Genomic DNA, 16,848 nt, shown 5'->3' on the forward strand with positions numbered 1-16,848 from the left:
TAAAACAGTCCACTTAAGAAGCAAAATACAAAATACAACAAACAAAATAATAAGAAGAAGAAAGGAAGAAAAAAGTAAAAAGAAAAAAAAGCAAAAAATAACAAAATTAAGCTAAACTCTCACTGTTCTCATTTTATTTCCTTGGGAAAAAGTCCAGGTTCGAGGTTTAGTCTGAGCAGGGAATGTCTCTCCTGGTATGTTTCTAGAAGGGGATGTGGGCTGCTGTGGGAAGGAGTCCCCTTTCTCTTTTTTTTGAGACAGAGTATTGCTTTGTCGCCCTCGGTAGAGTGCCGTGGTGTTAAGCTCACAGCAACCTCAAATTCTTGGGTTTAAGCAATTCTCTTGCCTCAGCCTCCCTAGTAGCTGGGACTACAGGCGCCTGCCACAACACCCAACTATTTTTTGTTGTTGTTGTTCTTGTTGTTGCAGTTGACATTGTTGTTTATTTTTTTTGGCCGGGGCTGGGTTTGAACCCACCACCTCCGGTATATGGGGCTGGCGCCCTACTCCTTGAGCCACAGGCGCCGCCGCCATTGTTGTTTAGCTGGCCCGGGCCTGGTTTGAACCCACTAGCCTCAGAGTATGTGGCCAGCACCGTAACCACTGTGCTATGTGCGCCGAGCCCCTCTTTCTTATTTGTGGCAGGGCTGGCTCCAGATGCAGATCCAGAGATGTCCACTGCAGAGCAGGGCAGTACCCTCTCCAAACTCTACCCTTTAACTTGGGTGGTTACTTCATCTTTCAAGGCTATGAATGATGAGGATGACCATGACCCCCCAAATGATTACCTTAGGCTGTAGGCTAGGGAGGTGATTTAGGAAGGATCCCAGATACACTAACCACTAACCATAAACCAATGTGATAAATGGTATATTTACAGTAGAAATAAAGCATTTACTTCTTTTTTTTTGTAGAGACAGAGTCTCACTGTACCGCCCTTGGGTAGAGTGCCGTGGCGTCACACGGCTCACAGCAACCTCCAACTCCTGGGCTGAAGCGATTCTCTTGCCTCAGCCTCCGGAGTAGCTGGGACTACAGGCGCCCGCCACAACGCCCGGCTATTTTTTGGTTGCAGTTTGGCCAGGGCCGGGTTTGAACCCGCCACCCTCGGCATATGGGGCCGGTGCCCTACTCACTGAGCCACAGGCGCCGCCCTAAAGCATTTACTTCTAAAATGCTTTATGCTAGGTGCACAAAAAAGAGAGTTAAGAAAGGCTTCAGTGGGTCTCAAAGAAGTTTCCAGACCATCAATAGCAGCCTCACCAGGCAAATTGTTGGAAATGCAAATGTCAGGCCCCACCCTAGACTTGCTGAGTCAGAAATTCTGGGATTGGAGCCCAGAATTTGTGTTTGTTCTTTTTTTTTCTCAGAGACAGAATCTCACTTCATCGCCCTCAGTAAAGTGCTATGGCGTCACAGCTCACAGCAACCTCCAACTCCTGGGCTTAGGCAATTCTCCTGCCTAACCTTCCCGAGTAGCGAGGGCCACAGGTGCCTGCCACAACGTCTGGCTATTTTTTGCTGCAGTTTGGCTGGGGCGGGCTCGAACCCACTACCCTCCATATCTGGGGCCAGCGCCCTACCCACTGAACCACAGGTGCCACCCCAGCAATTTGTGTTTGAACAAGCCTTCTGGTGATTCTGATGCAAGCTAAAGTTTGAGAATCACACACAGGTTGGCAAACTACCCTGCAACCAGGAGCCTGTTTTTGCAAATAAAGTTTTATTGGAACTCAGAACTCATTTGGTCTAATTCCTAACCAGCAGAGGTGATAGTTGCCACAGAGACGTTATGGCCTGCAAAGCCTGCTTCTGCCAAATGACTCGATCTGCCATGCTAGGAAGAACCATCTGCTAGATTTTTTTTTTTTTTTTTAAGGGAATAGAGCTGGCTTGAACTCCTGGGTTCAAGTGAACCTCCTGCCTCAGCCACTCAAGTAGCTAGGACTTTAGGCATGTATCACCTTGCTTGGCTCCTATCTTAATGTCCCCCACAGCTGCCTGTCTCAAAAAAAAAATAAATAAATAGGCTCAGCGCCTGTGGCTCAAGCAGCTAAGGCGCCAGCTACATACACCTGAGCTGGTGGGTTTGAATCCAGCCCAGGCCCGCCAAACAACGATGGCTGCCTAGACAAGGGAGCCTACTTTCTGGGAAGGTCAAAGCTCATTACAGTGTGCAAGGCCTCAGCCCAGTGCTGGGTGTATAGCATTAGGTAGTCTGTCTTCCTGTTTTCCTTTCAATCTCCCATCTTCCTCATCTAGGAATATTCAAAACTATTTGAAACCCATAGCCCTTGTATTTCTTCAGGTAGTTTTTAGAGTTGTTCCCATCTACATTGCACGATTCAAGGCCACTCTTTAATCACACCCATCCATCTGCAAGCCCCTCACCAGTGATGCCCCTCTTCCTACTCTGTGTGCACAGGGTCCAGGACCCTGTTCTCCATGGTCTATGTCAGTGTATCTGAAGACCTCCTGGGTTCAAGCTGGGACTCCTCTCGCCTCGGCCTCTTGGAGTGCGAAGATTACAGGTATGAGCCACTGTGCCTGGCCTGAAGTTTTTTCTGAGAGACTAATATGGAGGATTCAGTAGCTTAGAGAAGGGGCTTATTAGATTAAAGTGGAGTTTATTCTTTTTTGCCCCTATGTTACACTTAAGCTGGGAAGAAGGCACGGAATGCAGGGAAAGGACAATTATTTAAAAGAAATAACACTGGGAGGGAGTTGAGGTTGCTCTCCAGCAGAAAGGGAAGATTGTTCTACTGTCAGTAGGCTAAGGGGAAGAATGTGTGACTTGATAAATAAAACTGTGTGAAGGAGACTTGCTTAAGAGCTTCTGAACCACGCTGGGCAGGAGGAAGATAGGAAAGCACAAATAGAAATAGGAGACTGACAGAGAATCTTATAAAGGCCAAGATCTGTTTTTATTTATTTATTTTATTGAGACAGAGCCTCAAGCTGTCGCCCTGGGTAGAGTACTGTGACATCACATCTCACAGCAACCTCCAACTCCCGCTTACGCAATTCTCTTGCCTCAGCCTACCAAGTAGCTGGGACGACAGGCACCCGCCACAACGCCCAGCTATTTTTTGGTTGCAGCCATCATTGTTGTTTGGCGGGCCCAGGCTGGATTCGAACCCGCCAGCTCAGGTGTATGTAGCTGGCGCCTTAGCCGCTGAGCCTATTTATTTATTTTTTTTGAGACAGAGTCTCATACTGTTGCCTAGGCTAGTGTGACATGGTGTCAGGCCAGCTCTCAGCAACCTCTAACTACTGGCTTCTGGCAATCCTCCTGCCTCTGCCTCCTGAGTATCTGGGAGTACAGGCACCTGCCACCATTCTCAGCTAGTTTTTCTTTTTTTTTTGAGACAGAGCCTCAAGTTGTCGCCCTGGGTAGAGTGTTGTGACATTGCAGCTCACAGCAATGTCCAACTCCTGGGCTCAAGCGATTCGCTTGCCTCAGCCTCCCAAGTAGCTGGAACTACAGCCGCCTGCCACAATGCCTGGCTATTTTTTGGTTGCAGCCGTCATTGTTGTTTGGCGGACCTAGGCTGGATTCGAACCTGCCAGCTCAGGTGTTTGTGGCTGGCGCCGAGCCCTCAGCTAGTTTTTCTATTTTTAGGAGACTTGGGGACTCACTCTTGCTCCAGCTTGAACTCCTGAGCTGAAGGGATCCTCCCTCCTCGGCATTCCAGAGTGCTGGGATTACAGGCATGAGCCACTTTGCCTACACCAAGATCTGGTTTTATTGGTTTTTGTTAGTCCTTAGTGCACTTTCCTAGCAACCACTTTCCATTTTGTTAGAATTGGGGAGAACAGAGGAAATAACGCTGATGAAAAGCCTACACTATGTCAGGCATGGTTGCATGGCATTTCCCAGTATTATTTTAGTTCTGATGTATGCCCTTTATGGATTAGGGATATGATGGCCACTTTTTGAGATGGTGAACCTGTAGCCGGGCGTTGTGGCAGGCGCCTGTAGTCCCAGCTACTCGGGAGGCTGAGGCAAGAGAATCGCTTAAGCCCAGGAGTTGGAGGTTGCTGTGAGCTGTGTGAGGCCACGGCACTCTACCGAGGGCCATAAAGTGAGACTGTGTCTCTACAAAAAAAAAAAAAAAAGAGATAGTGAACCTGAGATGTGAAGGCAGGGATGGAACCCAGGTCCGTCAGACCACACACTCCCTACAACTCGTGTTCTATACTGGCCCTCCTTTCGTTTATTTATTTTTTCTTTTAGAGACAGTCTCATTTTATCGCCTTCAGTAGAGTGCTGTGGCGTCACAGCTCACAGAATCGCTTAGGCGATTCTCTTGCCTCAGCCTCTCGAATAGCTGGGACTACAGGCGCCCACCACAATGCCCGGCTATTTTTTGTTGCAGTTTGGCCAGGGCTGGGTTCAAACCTGCCACCCTTGGTATTTGGGGCCGGTGCCCTACCCACTGAGGCACAGGTGCCACCCATATAATTCCTATTTCTTCATACCATGAGAAACCCTTTCTTGGGGGTGGAGAAAGAAGAACACAAAAAGGTTAGGTGATTGGGCGGTGCCTGTGGCTCAAAGGAGCAGGGCGCTAGCCCCATGTGGCAGAGGTGGCAGGTTCAAACCCAGCCCCAGCCAAAAACTGCAAAAAAAAAAGGTTAGATGACTTTTACATTTTATTTTCTTCCCCTCCTTTCCCAAATGTAACATTTTCATTAAGAAGACAAGTTCTTTCTCTGCTATGAAGAAAATAGTACCACTAATTGACTCAGTACATTGGCAGCCTGGTTTCCAAAATTAAACTGTGCTGCCAAATCATTTTAATGACAAATGTATAAATCCTTGGCAGAAATACATAGTATGACTTTATGTTTGGGGACCATTAATTCAGGGATTACTATGTGAGGCACATATACTACCTCATTTAATCCTCCAACAATTCTCTGAGGTAGTAAGGCTATTTTATGGATAAAGAAATGGAGACTAAGAGACGTTAAATATTTTGCTTCAGGCTACAACACTGGTAAAAAGCACGGCCAAGATTAAAGCCCAGGACTTTTAGTAGCAGTCTGTGCTCCCAACCCCCACAATGCAGCTGCCTTTAGAAAGGACTAGAGGAGCAGCAATGCAGTAACGCACATTAAGCGCTTTGAGCGCTGCCAGCCCGCTCAGTACATATGCCACCATCTTTTTGATGAAGATGGTGGATGTTATGGAACACTCAAGAAAATGCTAGACAATTTTTAGTGTAGTACAGATGAAAGAGCAAAAGAGGGTTAAACTATTCTGGTTTTGCAATGTCTTCCTTAGCATACCTTTCCCAGGAGGTATCCTAAAACCAACCAACAAAAAACCAAGTGGTTGTTCCAAAATCAAATGATAGCAAAGCACCAAATATCTGAATCATCCTCTTGGAGACTGATACATGCATCTTACATATTATAGGTTCTAAGAAGTATTGCAATAAAGGATGGCACTTCAACCCTGAGCTCCCCGCAAGTTGCTTGACCAAGGTAACCTTTACTCCCTTTAAAGCACTATTAATGTATCAAAACTTGCAGAGCACACCTTGGGAACCATGGAAACTAGTCTGTTGTACGTCCAGGCAGCTCTTGGTCCTGTGGCTATGAACACGAATCTGGAGGCCTTGTCATACACACTCCTGAAGGCAGAAAGGACCAGATGACCAGCATGAACATCTTTTAGTTCAGTCATGTTTGAATTCCCCACAGCTGATGGGAACTTGGACTTTACATGGGGCACGTCACCATTTGTCATTCTATGACATGTTGAGTCTTCCAAAGGTGCTATGTTTAAACATGCTGATTCATGAACCCCAGGTTCTATCACATTATAGAAAGGAACCATTGACAATAGAATTTGACAATATTCTTCTTTCTCTGGGAAAGGGTAAACCCTATTATCTTCGTTTACTGTTGAGTAAATTTCCATTTATATGATGCTTATAATTAGAAGCACCCAATCTCTGATGTCAGCAAATGCATTAAATTCCTATGAGCAATTCCTTTTGGGATGGGCATTACATCTACAGTAGGCTGTGATATGGTATAAGGTCTTTGACATACACAGAAAAACAAAGTACGAAATGTGAAATTAAAAATCTCATCTCTCAGCCAGGCGTGGTAGCTCTTGCCTATAATTCCAGCCCTCTGGGAGGCTGAGGCAGGTGGATTGCTTGAGCTCACAGGTTCCAAGACTAGCCTGAGCAAGGGTGAGACCCCATCTCTAAAAATAGCTGTGCGTTGTGGCAGGCGCCTATAGTCCCAGCTATTTGGAAGGCTGAAGCAAGAGAAACACTTGAGCCCAAGAGTTTGAGGTTGCTGTGAGCTGTGACATGCCATGACACTCTACCGAGGATGACAAAGTGAGATTCTGTCTCAAAAAAAAATCTCATCACTCAGGCTGGGCTCAGTGGCTCACACCTGTAATCCTAGCACTCTGGGAGGATGAGGCCAGGGGATTGCTTGAGCTCACAGGTTTGAGACCAGCCTAGGCAAAAGTGAGACCCCCATCTCTAAACATAGCTGGGCATTGTGGCGGGTGCCTGTAGTCCCAGCTACTTGGGAGGCTGAAGCAAGAGAATTACTTGAGTCCAAGAGTTTGAGGTTGTTGTGAGCTATGATGCCATGGCACTCTAGGGAGGGTGACAAAGTCAGATTCTGCCTCAAAAAAAAAAGTAAAAATCTCATCTCTTAACAGAAAATTTGAAGAAATCAGAGAATAGCATAGTAATAATCACTAGAGACAAATGGTAAAGTAAGAAATAAAACATGGGCTTGGCGCCTGTAGCACAATGGTTATGGCGCCAGCCACATACACCAAGGGTGGCAGGTTAGAACCTGGCCCTGGCCAGCTAAAACAACGTTGACAACTTCAGCAAAAAATACCCAGGTGTTGTGGTGGGCTCCTGTACTCCCAGCTACTTGGGAGGTGGAGGCAAGAGAATTGCTTAAGCCCAAGAGTTTGAAGTTGCTGTGAGCTGTGATGCCATAGCACTCTACCCAAGGAAACATAGTGAGACTCTGTCTAAAAAAAAAAAATAAATAATAATAATAATTAAATAAATAAATAAAACATGAACTATTAGATTTGCCAATGATAAAAGTTTGGAACAATATTTAAAAAACTCATCTCTCCATATTCCAATGTTAATTTTAAAAAATTACTTTAAAAAATGGACTCATAGGGGGCAGTGCCTGTGGCTCAAAGGAGTAGAATGCTGGCCCCATATGCCAGAGGTGGTGGGTTCAAACCTAGCCCTGGCCAAAAACTACAAAAAAAAAAAAAAATGGACTCAGGCTCCATGTGGTGGCTCTTGCCTGTAATTCTAGCGCTTTGGGAGGCTGAGGCACGTGGATTGCTTTAGCTCAAAAGATCAAGACCAGCCTGAGCAAAAGCAAGACCCGTTTCTACTAAAAATAGAAAAACTAGCTGGGTGCTATGATGGGTGCTTATATTAGTCCTAGCTACTTGGGAGGCAGAAGCAAGAGGATTGCTTGAACCCAAGAGTTTGAGGTTGCTGTGAGCTATGACACTATGGTACTCTACCAAGGATGACAAAGTGAGACTATGGCTCAAAAAAAAAGGGGGGGCGGGCTCATAGACCCAGAAGGGACTTTAGAAATCCTGTAGCATAGATCCCTCCTTCACAGATGAGGTTGGTAAAGCTTGAAAAGGTTAAACAGACCCCTGCAGCTTGTTTGTGGAAAGCTGGGCTGGAAGTCAGCTCTGAACTCTCTGTCCAGTGCTTTCTCATAAACTCTTCTCTCCTGATTTAAGACACTGCAGCCATTTTAAGGAGTTTCTTTCTTGATCTTGATCTTTGGCTATAATGAAAGAGCTTGCTTCATTTGCTTTTCTTCTGTGCAGTGGAAGGCACACCATCTGCTCTTTGGTTTTTCTCCCCCAGCCCTGTTATGCAGTAGAGGCTGGTCCTCCACCTTACCCTTTTTTCCTACACTCTTCCCCTCTCCTTCAAAGCACTGTTCTCTTTGGAAATATGCATGTCCAACTAACCAAGCAGTCTGTACACAGGAGGAAGATGGCTCTTGGTTTAATTGAATTTTTTTCCAAAGTGCTTGAATTTGCCCCAAAGGTTTGCAAGGTTGGAGACCTAACAAAAATAAACTGCCATCCTTTGTCCTTTGGGCTTGTCTATGTTTTGTTAACACGTATGGAAGAATTAGTAAGTAATAAGAGAAAGAAGGGCAGAAACTCTGCTTGGAGTACTTGCCTACCCCTGGAAAAGTTCAAGGCTGTTATTCAAGGTTTGAATTTTTCCCTTGTGATTCACTTGTAGTCCCTAAGTCATCTTCATACATTTGATCAAGGAAGCATCAGAGGAAAGTAAGTTGAGTAGTTGCATTTAAGTCAGAGTCCCCGCTCATGGGACTCAGTGAAGAACGTGACTTCTGCTTTGGCGCTGGGTGATGAGAGTAAGAGCCCTCTCCTACGCTGGAAGTCCTCCCTTGCCCACAAGAACTCACCCTTTCATATTTCTCATTCCTCAATAGACACTCCATGAGGGGCAGGCCTGTTTTTGTTTTTGTGGGTTTTTTTGTTTCATTTGAGCACTTACCCTGAGGACCTCCCCACCACCACCACCCATGTACCCAAGAGGGCCATGTTTTTAATCTGAGGTTGAAATGGAACCTCCCCCTGGGTGCCCAGGGACAGTCCCTTGGGGGCAGCGGCCCTCCTTCCGGAGGGCAGCATCCTGGTGGGGGTGGGGGTTCAGCTTTGATCCCAGGGCACATTTTGTCCCTGGAGACGCCCTGCCAACCAGGTACGTAGAGGGAAAGTGAAGCTAGCTCTCCGGGTCACCAAGTGGGAGTCTGGGAATGGGACGGCTGCTTTGGAGAGTGGCGGCCGAAGGAACCCAGGAACACCGGTGGGCACAGCGAACTAACTGGGCGTCTCTGGGAAGTTCGGGCGGGGTCCGCCGGCTCCCGAGTTTCTTCCTCTAGAATCCATCCCTGGGCAGAGCATACCCACTTCTCACCCAAACTCGCGGAGACCAGGGATTAGGCGGGCGCAAGGCCCGGCTCGGGCAGCCAGGCCCCTCCAGCGCGGGTCCGCCACCCGGAGAGCAGCCCTACTGTCCCGGTCGGGGCTGCCACGGGGCGGGGGCTGGTTACACAAAGACTGTAGCGGAGGCTCCGGGACGCGGGCCCGGGACGGTCGAGGGGCACCCCCGGGCCGCCCGACCTCCCCTAGCCTCTAGGCCAGCCAGCCGCCGCCGCCAGTCGCCCGCCCTCAGCCGCCCTGCGAGGCGCGGCCTCCTCCTGCAGCGCGGGGTCCCCTGGTTAACCCCTGCCCGCCAGCCCGGCCGCTGATTGGAGGAGGCGGGGCGCCGGGGTAGCGGGGAGCCCCCCACCTTCCTCGTCCCCTCCCCCTACTCCCCCACTGTCGGCGCTTCCCCCACCCCCCCAGGACCCCCCCCTGCCTCCCAGCCGTGCAAATCTCGCGAGGAAACACGCGGTTTCACTAGTGTGTTTACACCGATCACTACTAATCCGGACCGAACCGATCCGGATTAAGGGGCCGGAGGCGGGTCCTGGGTACCGGCGGTTCCGACTCCCCCCGCGCACTCCTCGCGGCACCCGAGTGGCCCCTACCCGAGCGGGCCCCCACCTCCCGGCCGGGTCTGGGCCCTCCTGCGCCTCCCTTGGCCTTTGTCCGGCGCCAGGAGGCCGGTCCCGCGCCCCCCGTGGCCGCCCGGGCCCGGGCCCGCATCGGGCGCCTGGCTCTGTACGCGAGCCCGGGGATCTGCGGCCTCCGTGGCCCCCCTCCCCCGCCCGCCCTCTCGTGGAGCCCGGCGCCGGCGGCGGCTGCCCGGGCGGGGGGTTGCGGCGCTCAGGAGAGGCCCCGGCTCCGCCCCGGGCCTGCCCAGGGGGAGAGCGGAGCGGCCCGCAGCCGGGTCGGGTCGGGGCCCCTCCCGGGAGGAGCGTGGAGCGGCGGCGGCGGCGGCAGGTGAGAGGCTGAGCCCCAGGCGGGGGAGGGCTCCGGGCCTGGGGCATTAACCGTCCCGGGGTCCCCTTTGGCCTGAGGAGCCTGAGACCCAGGCCCACCTTGAGGCCCGCGCCGGACCGCAGCTCCTCAGCGCTGAGGCGGGAGGGGCTTCCTGAGGTCTGCGGGTCGCCTAGGGGCCGGGCCGAAGATGGGGGAGGCCCAGGCGGCCCCGGCCTTGGAGTGGGGCCGGCAACCGGCGGAAAGAGGGGGGCGCCCCGGTAGCTGGAGGCCCCGGCAGCCTCCTGGGCTCTCCCGAGAGCTGGCCCTCCCTTCCTCCGTGACAGGTGGGCCTGGAGTTGGGGAAAGTTTGGAGCCGGCGAGGGGCGCCGGGGCCAGGGCCCATCGTTCCTGATTCCTGGCTGTAGGCTACAGGGAGGATCCCCGTCCAAGGCCCCGCTGGAATGAGACAGAGTGGATATTTCCTTAACATGAGTTGACATTAAATGGAATAACCGCTGGGGCGTCATTTTCTGGGCCAGGCCTGGGGATGAAGGTTTGGGAAATGTTCCGAGAGACCTTGGGGTTTGGGAGAGACTGCAACCTCTGCCATTCCGACCTCGATTAGGGCAGGGCGAGAAGCGAGGAAGGCCACTCACTCACTTAGGAGAAACTCAATCTCGTTTTTTCTTCCTTTTTCTTTTTTAAAAGATGCTTTTCAACCCTTCTGAGAATTTCCTAATTCCCGTTCTAACCTGCACTTGTAAGTGTGGGTGAAACTTTAATTTGTCACCCTTTCATTCCCCTTTGCCCCAGGCTCTCAGTCCAGGAAGGGAAATGAAACTGGAGGACTTGACTTGTAAGGGCTGTTACTGGAGATTGTAGAGTTGTTAGATTGCAGAGAATGTTTGATTCATGTTTTCGCTGAACTTTAAAATCATGCCAATCATTCCAATAGCTACTTAATAATATGTTTGAAGGGGTTCTATGCAATGATATATGCTCCTTTTCCTCTTTTAATATTAAAGAGAGGCTTCCCGTGGATCGTGCAAGAGTTGATCTCTTGCAGAGGATGGACATATTTGCTGAAAGTAGCCTGTGCATTAATTGGTCATGTAAGGAGTTTAAAAATGGTGTCCTCCTGCCCCTCCCTGCTTGGAAGGACTGCTGAAAGCAGATGTCCAGAGAAACCTACTGCTCCAGGGAGTGGTCAGAAAAAGATTTTGTAAAGGGATTGTTATGGAGCTATATTAGTTTTCTGAGTGAATGAGGTAGATGGGTTTTACCATGGGTTTTTTTTATTAAATTTAAAATAATTAACATCTTTTTTCATGAGCTACTGTGAGCTCTTCAGAGAAAGGAGCTATAATAATAATACTTAAAGTTATTTGTAGTTCTGATTCATGCCATATTCTTTTGAAATTATTATTAACAGTTCATATTTTTAATTTAAGAACTAGTTCCAGTGTGTTTGGGAAAGAAATATTGGAAAGGACTTACCTAAATTAAAAGGATGAGAGGAGGAATTTTCTTTTTGCAAGCTAGCCCTTGTTTTGTTTTTTCTTCCTCTGTAACTTTTTTTTTTTTTTTGAGACAGAGCCTCAAACTGTTGCCCTGGGTAGAGTGCCATGGCATTACAGCTCACAGCAACCTCCAACTCCTGGGCTTAAGTGATTCTCTACCTCAGCCTCCTGAGTAGCTGGGACGACAGGCACCCGCCACAACGCCCAGCTATTTTTTGGTTGCAGCCATCATTGTTGTTTGGTGGGCCCAGGCTGGATTCAAACCCACTAGCTCAGGTGTATGTGGCTGGCGCCTTAGCTGCTTGAGCCACAGGCGCTGAACCTTCCTCTCTAACTTTTACAAAGATTATATGAAGAGTGTGAGAGTTTTTCTTTTTCTTGCTGTTAAATCAGAAGTAGGTAAGAATAAGTGACTCTCATATAAGAGGACTTCTGAGCCACTTTATAACTTTAAATGTATTACTATTTGATGCAGCTCATTGTTATTTTATCACTTGTATACTGTATGTACTTGAGGTTTACCTGTATGTGACCATTCAGTAAAATTATTACTGTGAATTTTGTTAGAAATAAAATTGGTTCCTCACATTTTAGTTTTGAGGGTTTCACAGACTACTTTTTCTTTTTCAGTAGAAATGATGGAAGAATTGCATAGCCTGGACCCACGACGGCAGGAATTATTAGAGGCCAGGTTTACTGGAGTTGGTGTTAGTAAGGTGAGTAAACTAATGATAATGACCACTATTCATGGTCAAATTTAAACATTTTTTAAAAATGAAGAATAGGGCGGCACCTGTGGCTCAGTGAATAGAGCACCAGCCTCATATACCGAAGGTGGCGGGTTCAAACCTGGCCCCGGCTGATCTGCAACAAAAAAATAGCAGAGCATTGTGGCAGGCACCTCCCAGCTACTTGGGAGGCTGAGGCAAGAGAATCGCCTAAGCCCAGGAACTGGAGGTTGCTGTGAGCTGTGTGATGCCACGACACTCTACCGAGGGCGATAAAGTCAGACTCTGTCTCTACAAAAAAAAAAAAAAAAAGAAGAAGAAGAATTTGGGTGGACCATTCTGATAGATTGCAAGGGAGAAGATTTGGCTAATGGTTCTTATCATTCTGGTAATCATTTAACAGTACATTTGAAGGTGTTCTATACCCATATAGAACTTCATAGTTTATATTACAGGAGAAAGTTTGTACTTTCTCTTTTCTGATATAGGAGAGGTTTCTCCCGAGTCCTGTTGCAAGAATACTGAGAAGATATATATTTAGATTCTATGCCATATTTTGTTAAAACTTCTCAGTCACTCAGAAAGAAACTGTTACTTTTTTTTTTTTTTTTTTTGTAGAGACAGAGTCTCACTGTACCGCCCTTGGGTAGAGTGCTGTGGCGTCACACGGCTCACAGCAACCTCTAACTCTTGGGCTTACGCGATTGTCTTGCCTCAGCCTCCCGAGCAGCTGGGACTACAGGCGCCCGCCATAACACCCGGCTATTTTTTTGTTGCAGTTTGGCTGGGGCTGGGTTTGAACCCGCCACCCTCGGCATATGGGGCCGGCGCCCTACTCAGAAACTGTTACTTTTAAACCATTGCATAGCTTCATTACACTGGACTTTTTGGGTAGTTACATGGTAGAGTATTGAAAAATCTTCTTCGGCAAAGTCTTGTTGATTCTCCAAATTTGCAGCTCAGCAGATTATTGTGGTTGCGCCCCTAGACTGCTTTCTCACACCACCTATTTTCCCTTCTTGTTTACTGTTTGTATTTTTGTTGTGGGAGTGTAGAATAAAATCAAGTCCCCATTAATGGGCAGGTATGAAGTTAAGTAATGTATGGCTTCCTATGCAGATTTATGATACCCAGCTAGTCCTGCCTTTTACTCTTCTAGGATGATTTTGGAACAGTATGTAAAACAGTTAAGATTTTAGTACAGGCTTGGCGCCTGTAGCTCAAGTGGCTAGAACGCCAGCCACATACACAGGAGCTGTCAGGTTCGAATCCAGCTCGGACCTGCCAAACAGCAATGACAACTATAACCAAAATATAGGCGGGTGTTGTGGCGGCCACCTGTAGTCCCAGCTACTTGGGAGGCTGAGGCAAGAGTATCGCTTAAGCCCAAGAGTTTGAGGTTGCTGTGAGCTATGACGCCATGGCACGCTACCCAGGGCGTCAGTTTGAGACTCTCAAAAAAAAAAAAGATTTTAATACCATATGTAAAGTATATTTATGATGTTTTATTTAAAAGCTTCACCAACCCAAGATTGTTACATTGCTTGGGCTTGAGATGTATGAACATGAAAATTTTTTTGTTTGTGTGCTACTAAACATTTTACATTTTTGATCTTTAAGTAATAGGGTGTGTTTTCTTTCTGTGCTTATGATATCCTAGATGTTAGCCTTGGTTAGTAGCTTCTTCGAGGTGGTGTATGTTAAGGTTTAGTTGGAAAAACTGGCTTCTTTGATGGGTCTCAGAATTTTGGTGAGTTGGGATAACTTAACGGTGTTTTTCATTCAACAGATAATTGAGTGCCTTCTGTACGCTAGGCATTGCACAAGGTGTTGGGAATAGTGTCTCAGCACAGTGCCTCCAAAGGTGCAGTGTGGGGGGAGAGAGACAGATGATACTGTGATGAGAGCTGTAATAGAGCTGGGACAAGGTGCTGTGGCAAGGTGCTGTGGGAACACAGGATTTGTAACACATTCATTCTTAATTTCTTTGGCCACTTTAATTAAATGATTGACTTATGATTGACTTTTGTGGCACTTTTGAGTGACTGCTCCAGGGCATTGTTATGTATTGAAGTTTACACATCCAAGTGTAAATTCTTTGATCTAAATGAAGTAGCTTTAAATAGAAGTGAGCAATACATTTGAGTATTAAATTGATCTCTGGTTCGTTTGATTACCTAATTATGACCTCTGGTGTGTCTTTTAACTTGAGGATTTAGCATAAAGCTAACATTTAGGTCTGTCTGTTCATATGGTCCCCCACTGAGTAAGTTTGTATTCAAATTGTATGTAGTTTAAACTCTGTCAAATTATGTGTAGTTTAACCCCACTGGTCTTTGTTGTTAGTATATTTTCCTTTCATTCTGTTTTTGGGTTCATAATGGCTAATAATCATATATTCTTTTGATGGAGTACGGAATGAGTGATGGCAGTCAGTGGCATTCTGAATTTTGTTGCTTAGACCCAACTTAAAGTCATGTAACCAAAAGGTGTCAGAAAACATCAATACAGTAACCTATTTAATAGGAAGTGCTACCTACCTGAACATAGAAGCAAGCTCAGATGGGCATGGTGGCTCATACCTGTGTAATCCTAGCACTCTGGGAGGTTGAGGCGGGTGGATTGCTTGAGCTCACGAGTTCAAGACCAGCCTGAGCAAGAGCGAGACTCCATCTCTACTAAATAGTAATAACAAGGTGGGCATGGTGTTGAATGCCTGTAGTCCCAGCTACTGGGGAGGCTGGGGCAAGAGGATCACTTGAGCCCAAGGGTTTGAGGTTGCCATGAGCTATGATGATGCCACGGCACTCTAGCCTGGGTGATAGAGACTCTTCTCCAAATAAATAAATAAAAATAGAAGTTCTTCAAACAAAGAAGTTCATTTGCACCCTTCATTCTTAATTATATGTTATTTTGATGTTTCTAGTTGTGATAACTATATTGATGACAATAAAATGTTATTGAGGACTAGCAAGGGAATATTTTTTTTTCTACAGCAAAAAAAAACTTGAAGAAAAAAAGGAAATGAGTAAATTATTCTGTAATTTACAGAGCCGGAAAAAGAAAATCTTTATTTTGTAGGATTTCTTTTTTTTTTTTTTTTTTTTTGTAGAGACAGAGTCTCACTTTATGGCCCTCAGTAGAGTGCCGTGGCCTCACACAGCTCACAGCAACCTCCAACTCCTGGGCTTAAGCGATTCTCTTGCCTCAGCCTCCCGAGCAGCTGGGACTACAGGCGCCTGCCACAACGCCCGGCTATTTTTTGGTTGCAGTTTGGCTGGGGCTGGGTTTGAACCCACCACCCTCGGCATATGGGGCCGGCGCCTTACCGACTGAGCCACAGGCGCCGCCTATTTTGTAGGATTTCTTTTGCCAGCAGGACCATCAGTTGGAAATGGAAGTGGAGAGGGAGCAGTGATACTGGGAGAAAGGGTGCTTTTGGAAAAACTCTTCCTCCTGGCTCTGAATTCTCATTATGGATCATTTCCCAATGAGGATATCACTGTGTTGCTGACAGCTTTCAGTTTTCAAAGATCAGGAGAGATTTTAGCCCCTACAGCTCCAAATGGGAGAGCAGAGCCACTTCCCTGTGATGGTGCCATCTAGTGGGACTGATGCAGCCTCGTGGACTGTCTCTTGAGTTTCCCCTAACCGTTCATAACATTTTCAGCACTTTTTGATGTCCATAGAAGGAAGAAAGTCAGTGCCACTGTGGTTTCTTTCCTAGTGGACAAGAGTGTTATAAGTAGCTGCAGTCTTTGCACTTTCTGGTTCTTGCAGATCTTCTATCATATTATTCAAGTTTTTTACACCTGCAGATTAGACAGACATCACAGAACTTAGGCTAAAACAAAATGGCCAAATCTTTACATGTAATACTTAACATTTAAGCTGCTCATTACTTAAATTTAGTTCTTTTATTTTTAATTTCTAATTTTTTTGCATAGTGGAAATTTTTCTTACATAGTGTTTTTATGCATGTATGCATTTAATTTCTCTTTCTGTTATATATTTGCTCAATAAGTCATTTGTTTGGGGGGCTTTAGGATGCACTATTTGGTTTTCATTAGATTGATGTTTTCTATCATTGCTCAAGATTGGAAAAAGTAGCCTAATGTGTACTGAGAAGTCTATAGTGGGCTTATTCTAGTCTAGCTGCCAGTTTTTCTTCTTCTTTTTTTTTTTTGAGACAGAGTCTGACTCTGTCACCCTGGGTTGAGTGCTGTAGTGTCATAGCTCACAGCAACCTCAAACTCTTGGGCTCAAGTGATCCTCTTGCCCCAACTTCCTGAGTAGCTGTGACTACAGGCAGCTGCCACAAGGCCTGGCTAATTTTTACAGATGGGGTCTCGCTCTTGCTCAGCCTGGTCTTGAACACTAAGCTCAAGCAATCTACTGGCCTCAGATTCCCAGAGTGCTGGAATTACAGGCGTGAGCCACCATTCCCAGCCTTTTTGCTTCTTTTCTTGAGATAAATTCATACCCTGTTGCCCAGGTTAGAGTGCCATGGCATCAGCATAGCTCACAGCAACCAACCTCAAACTTCTGGGTTCAGGTAATCCTGCCTCAGCCTTCAGAGTAGCTTCAACTATAGACACCCACCATGACAGTGGGCTAATTTTTCTATTTTTGGTAGAGTTAGGGTCTC

At 47.0% G+C, this 16,848-nt stretch overlaps 1 protein-coding gene across 16 annotated transcripts in view; it reads left to right on the forward strand.

Moving 5' to 3' along the window:
* Positions 1-1,210: 1,210 nt before the first annotated feature.
* The window catches only part of TLK2 (tousled like kinase 2), a 138,750-nt gene continuing 123,112 nt past the window's right edge, over positions 1,211-16,848 (forward strand). For 2 of the 16 annotated variants that reach the window (XM_053568776.1, XM_053568782.1), the window contains exons 1-2: positions 8,578-8,786; positions 12,103-12,188. In XM_053568776.1, the coding sequence (XP_053424751.1) occupies positions 12,108-12,188 (81 nt within the window). In that variant the 5' untranslated portion in view covers positions 8,578-8,786; positions 12,103-12,107. The other 14 variants (XM_053568774.1, XM_053568783.1, XM_053568780.1 and 11 more) reach the window with 10 other exon arrangements.

This window comes from Nycticebus coucang, chromosome 18, assembly GCF_027406575.1.
Source record: "Nycticebus coucang isolate mNycCou1 chromosome 18, mNycCou1.pri, whole genome shotgun sequence".
Lineage (NCBI taxonomy): Eukaryota > Metazoa > Chordata > Mammalia > Primates > Lorisidae > Nycticebus > Nycticebus coucang.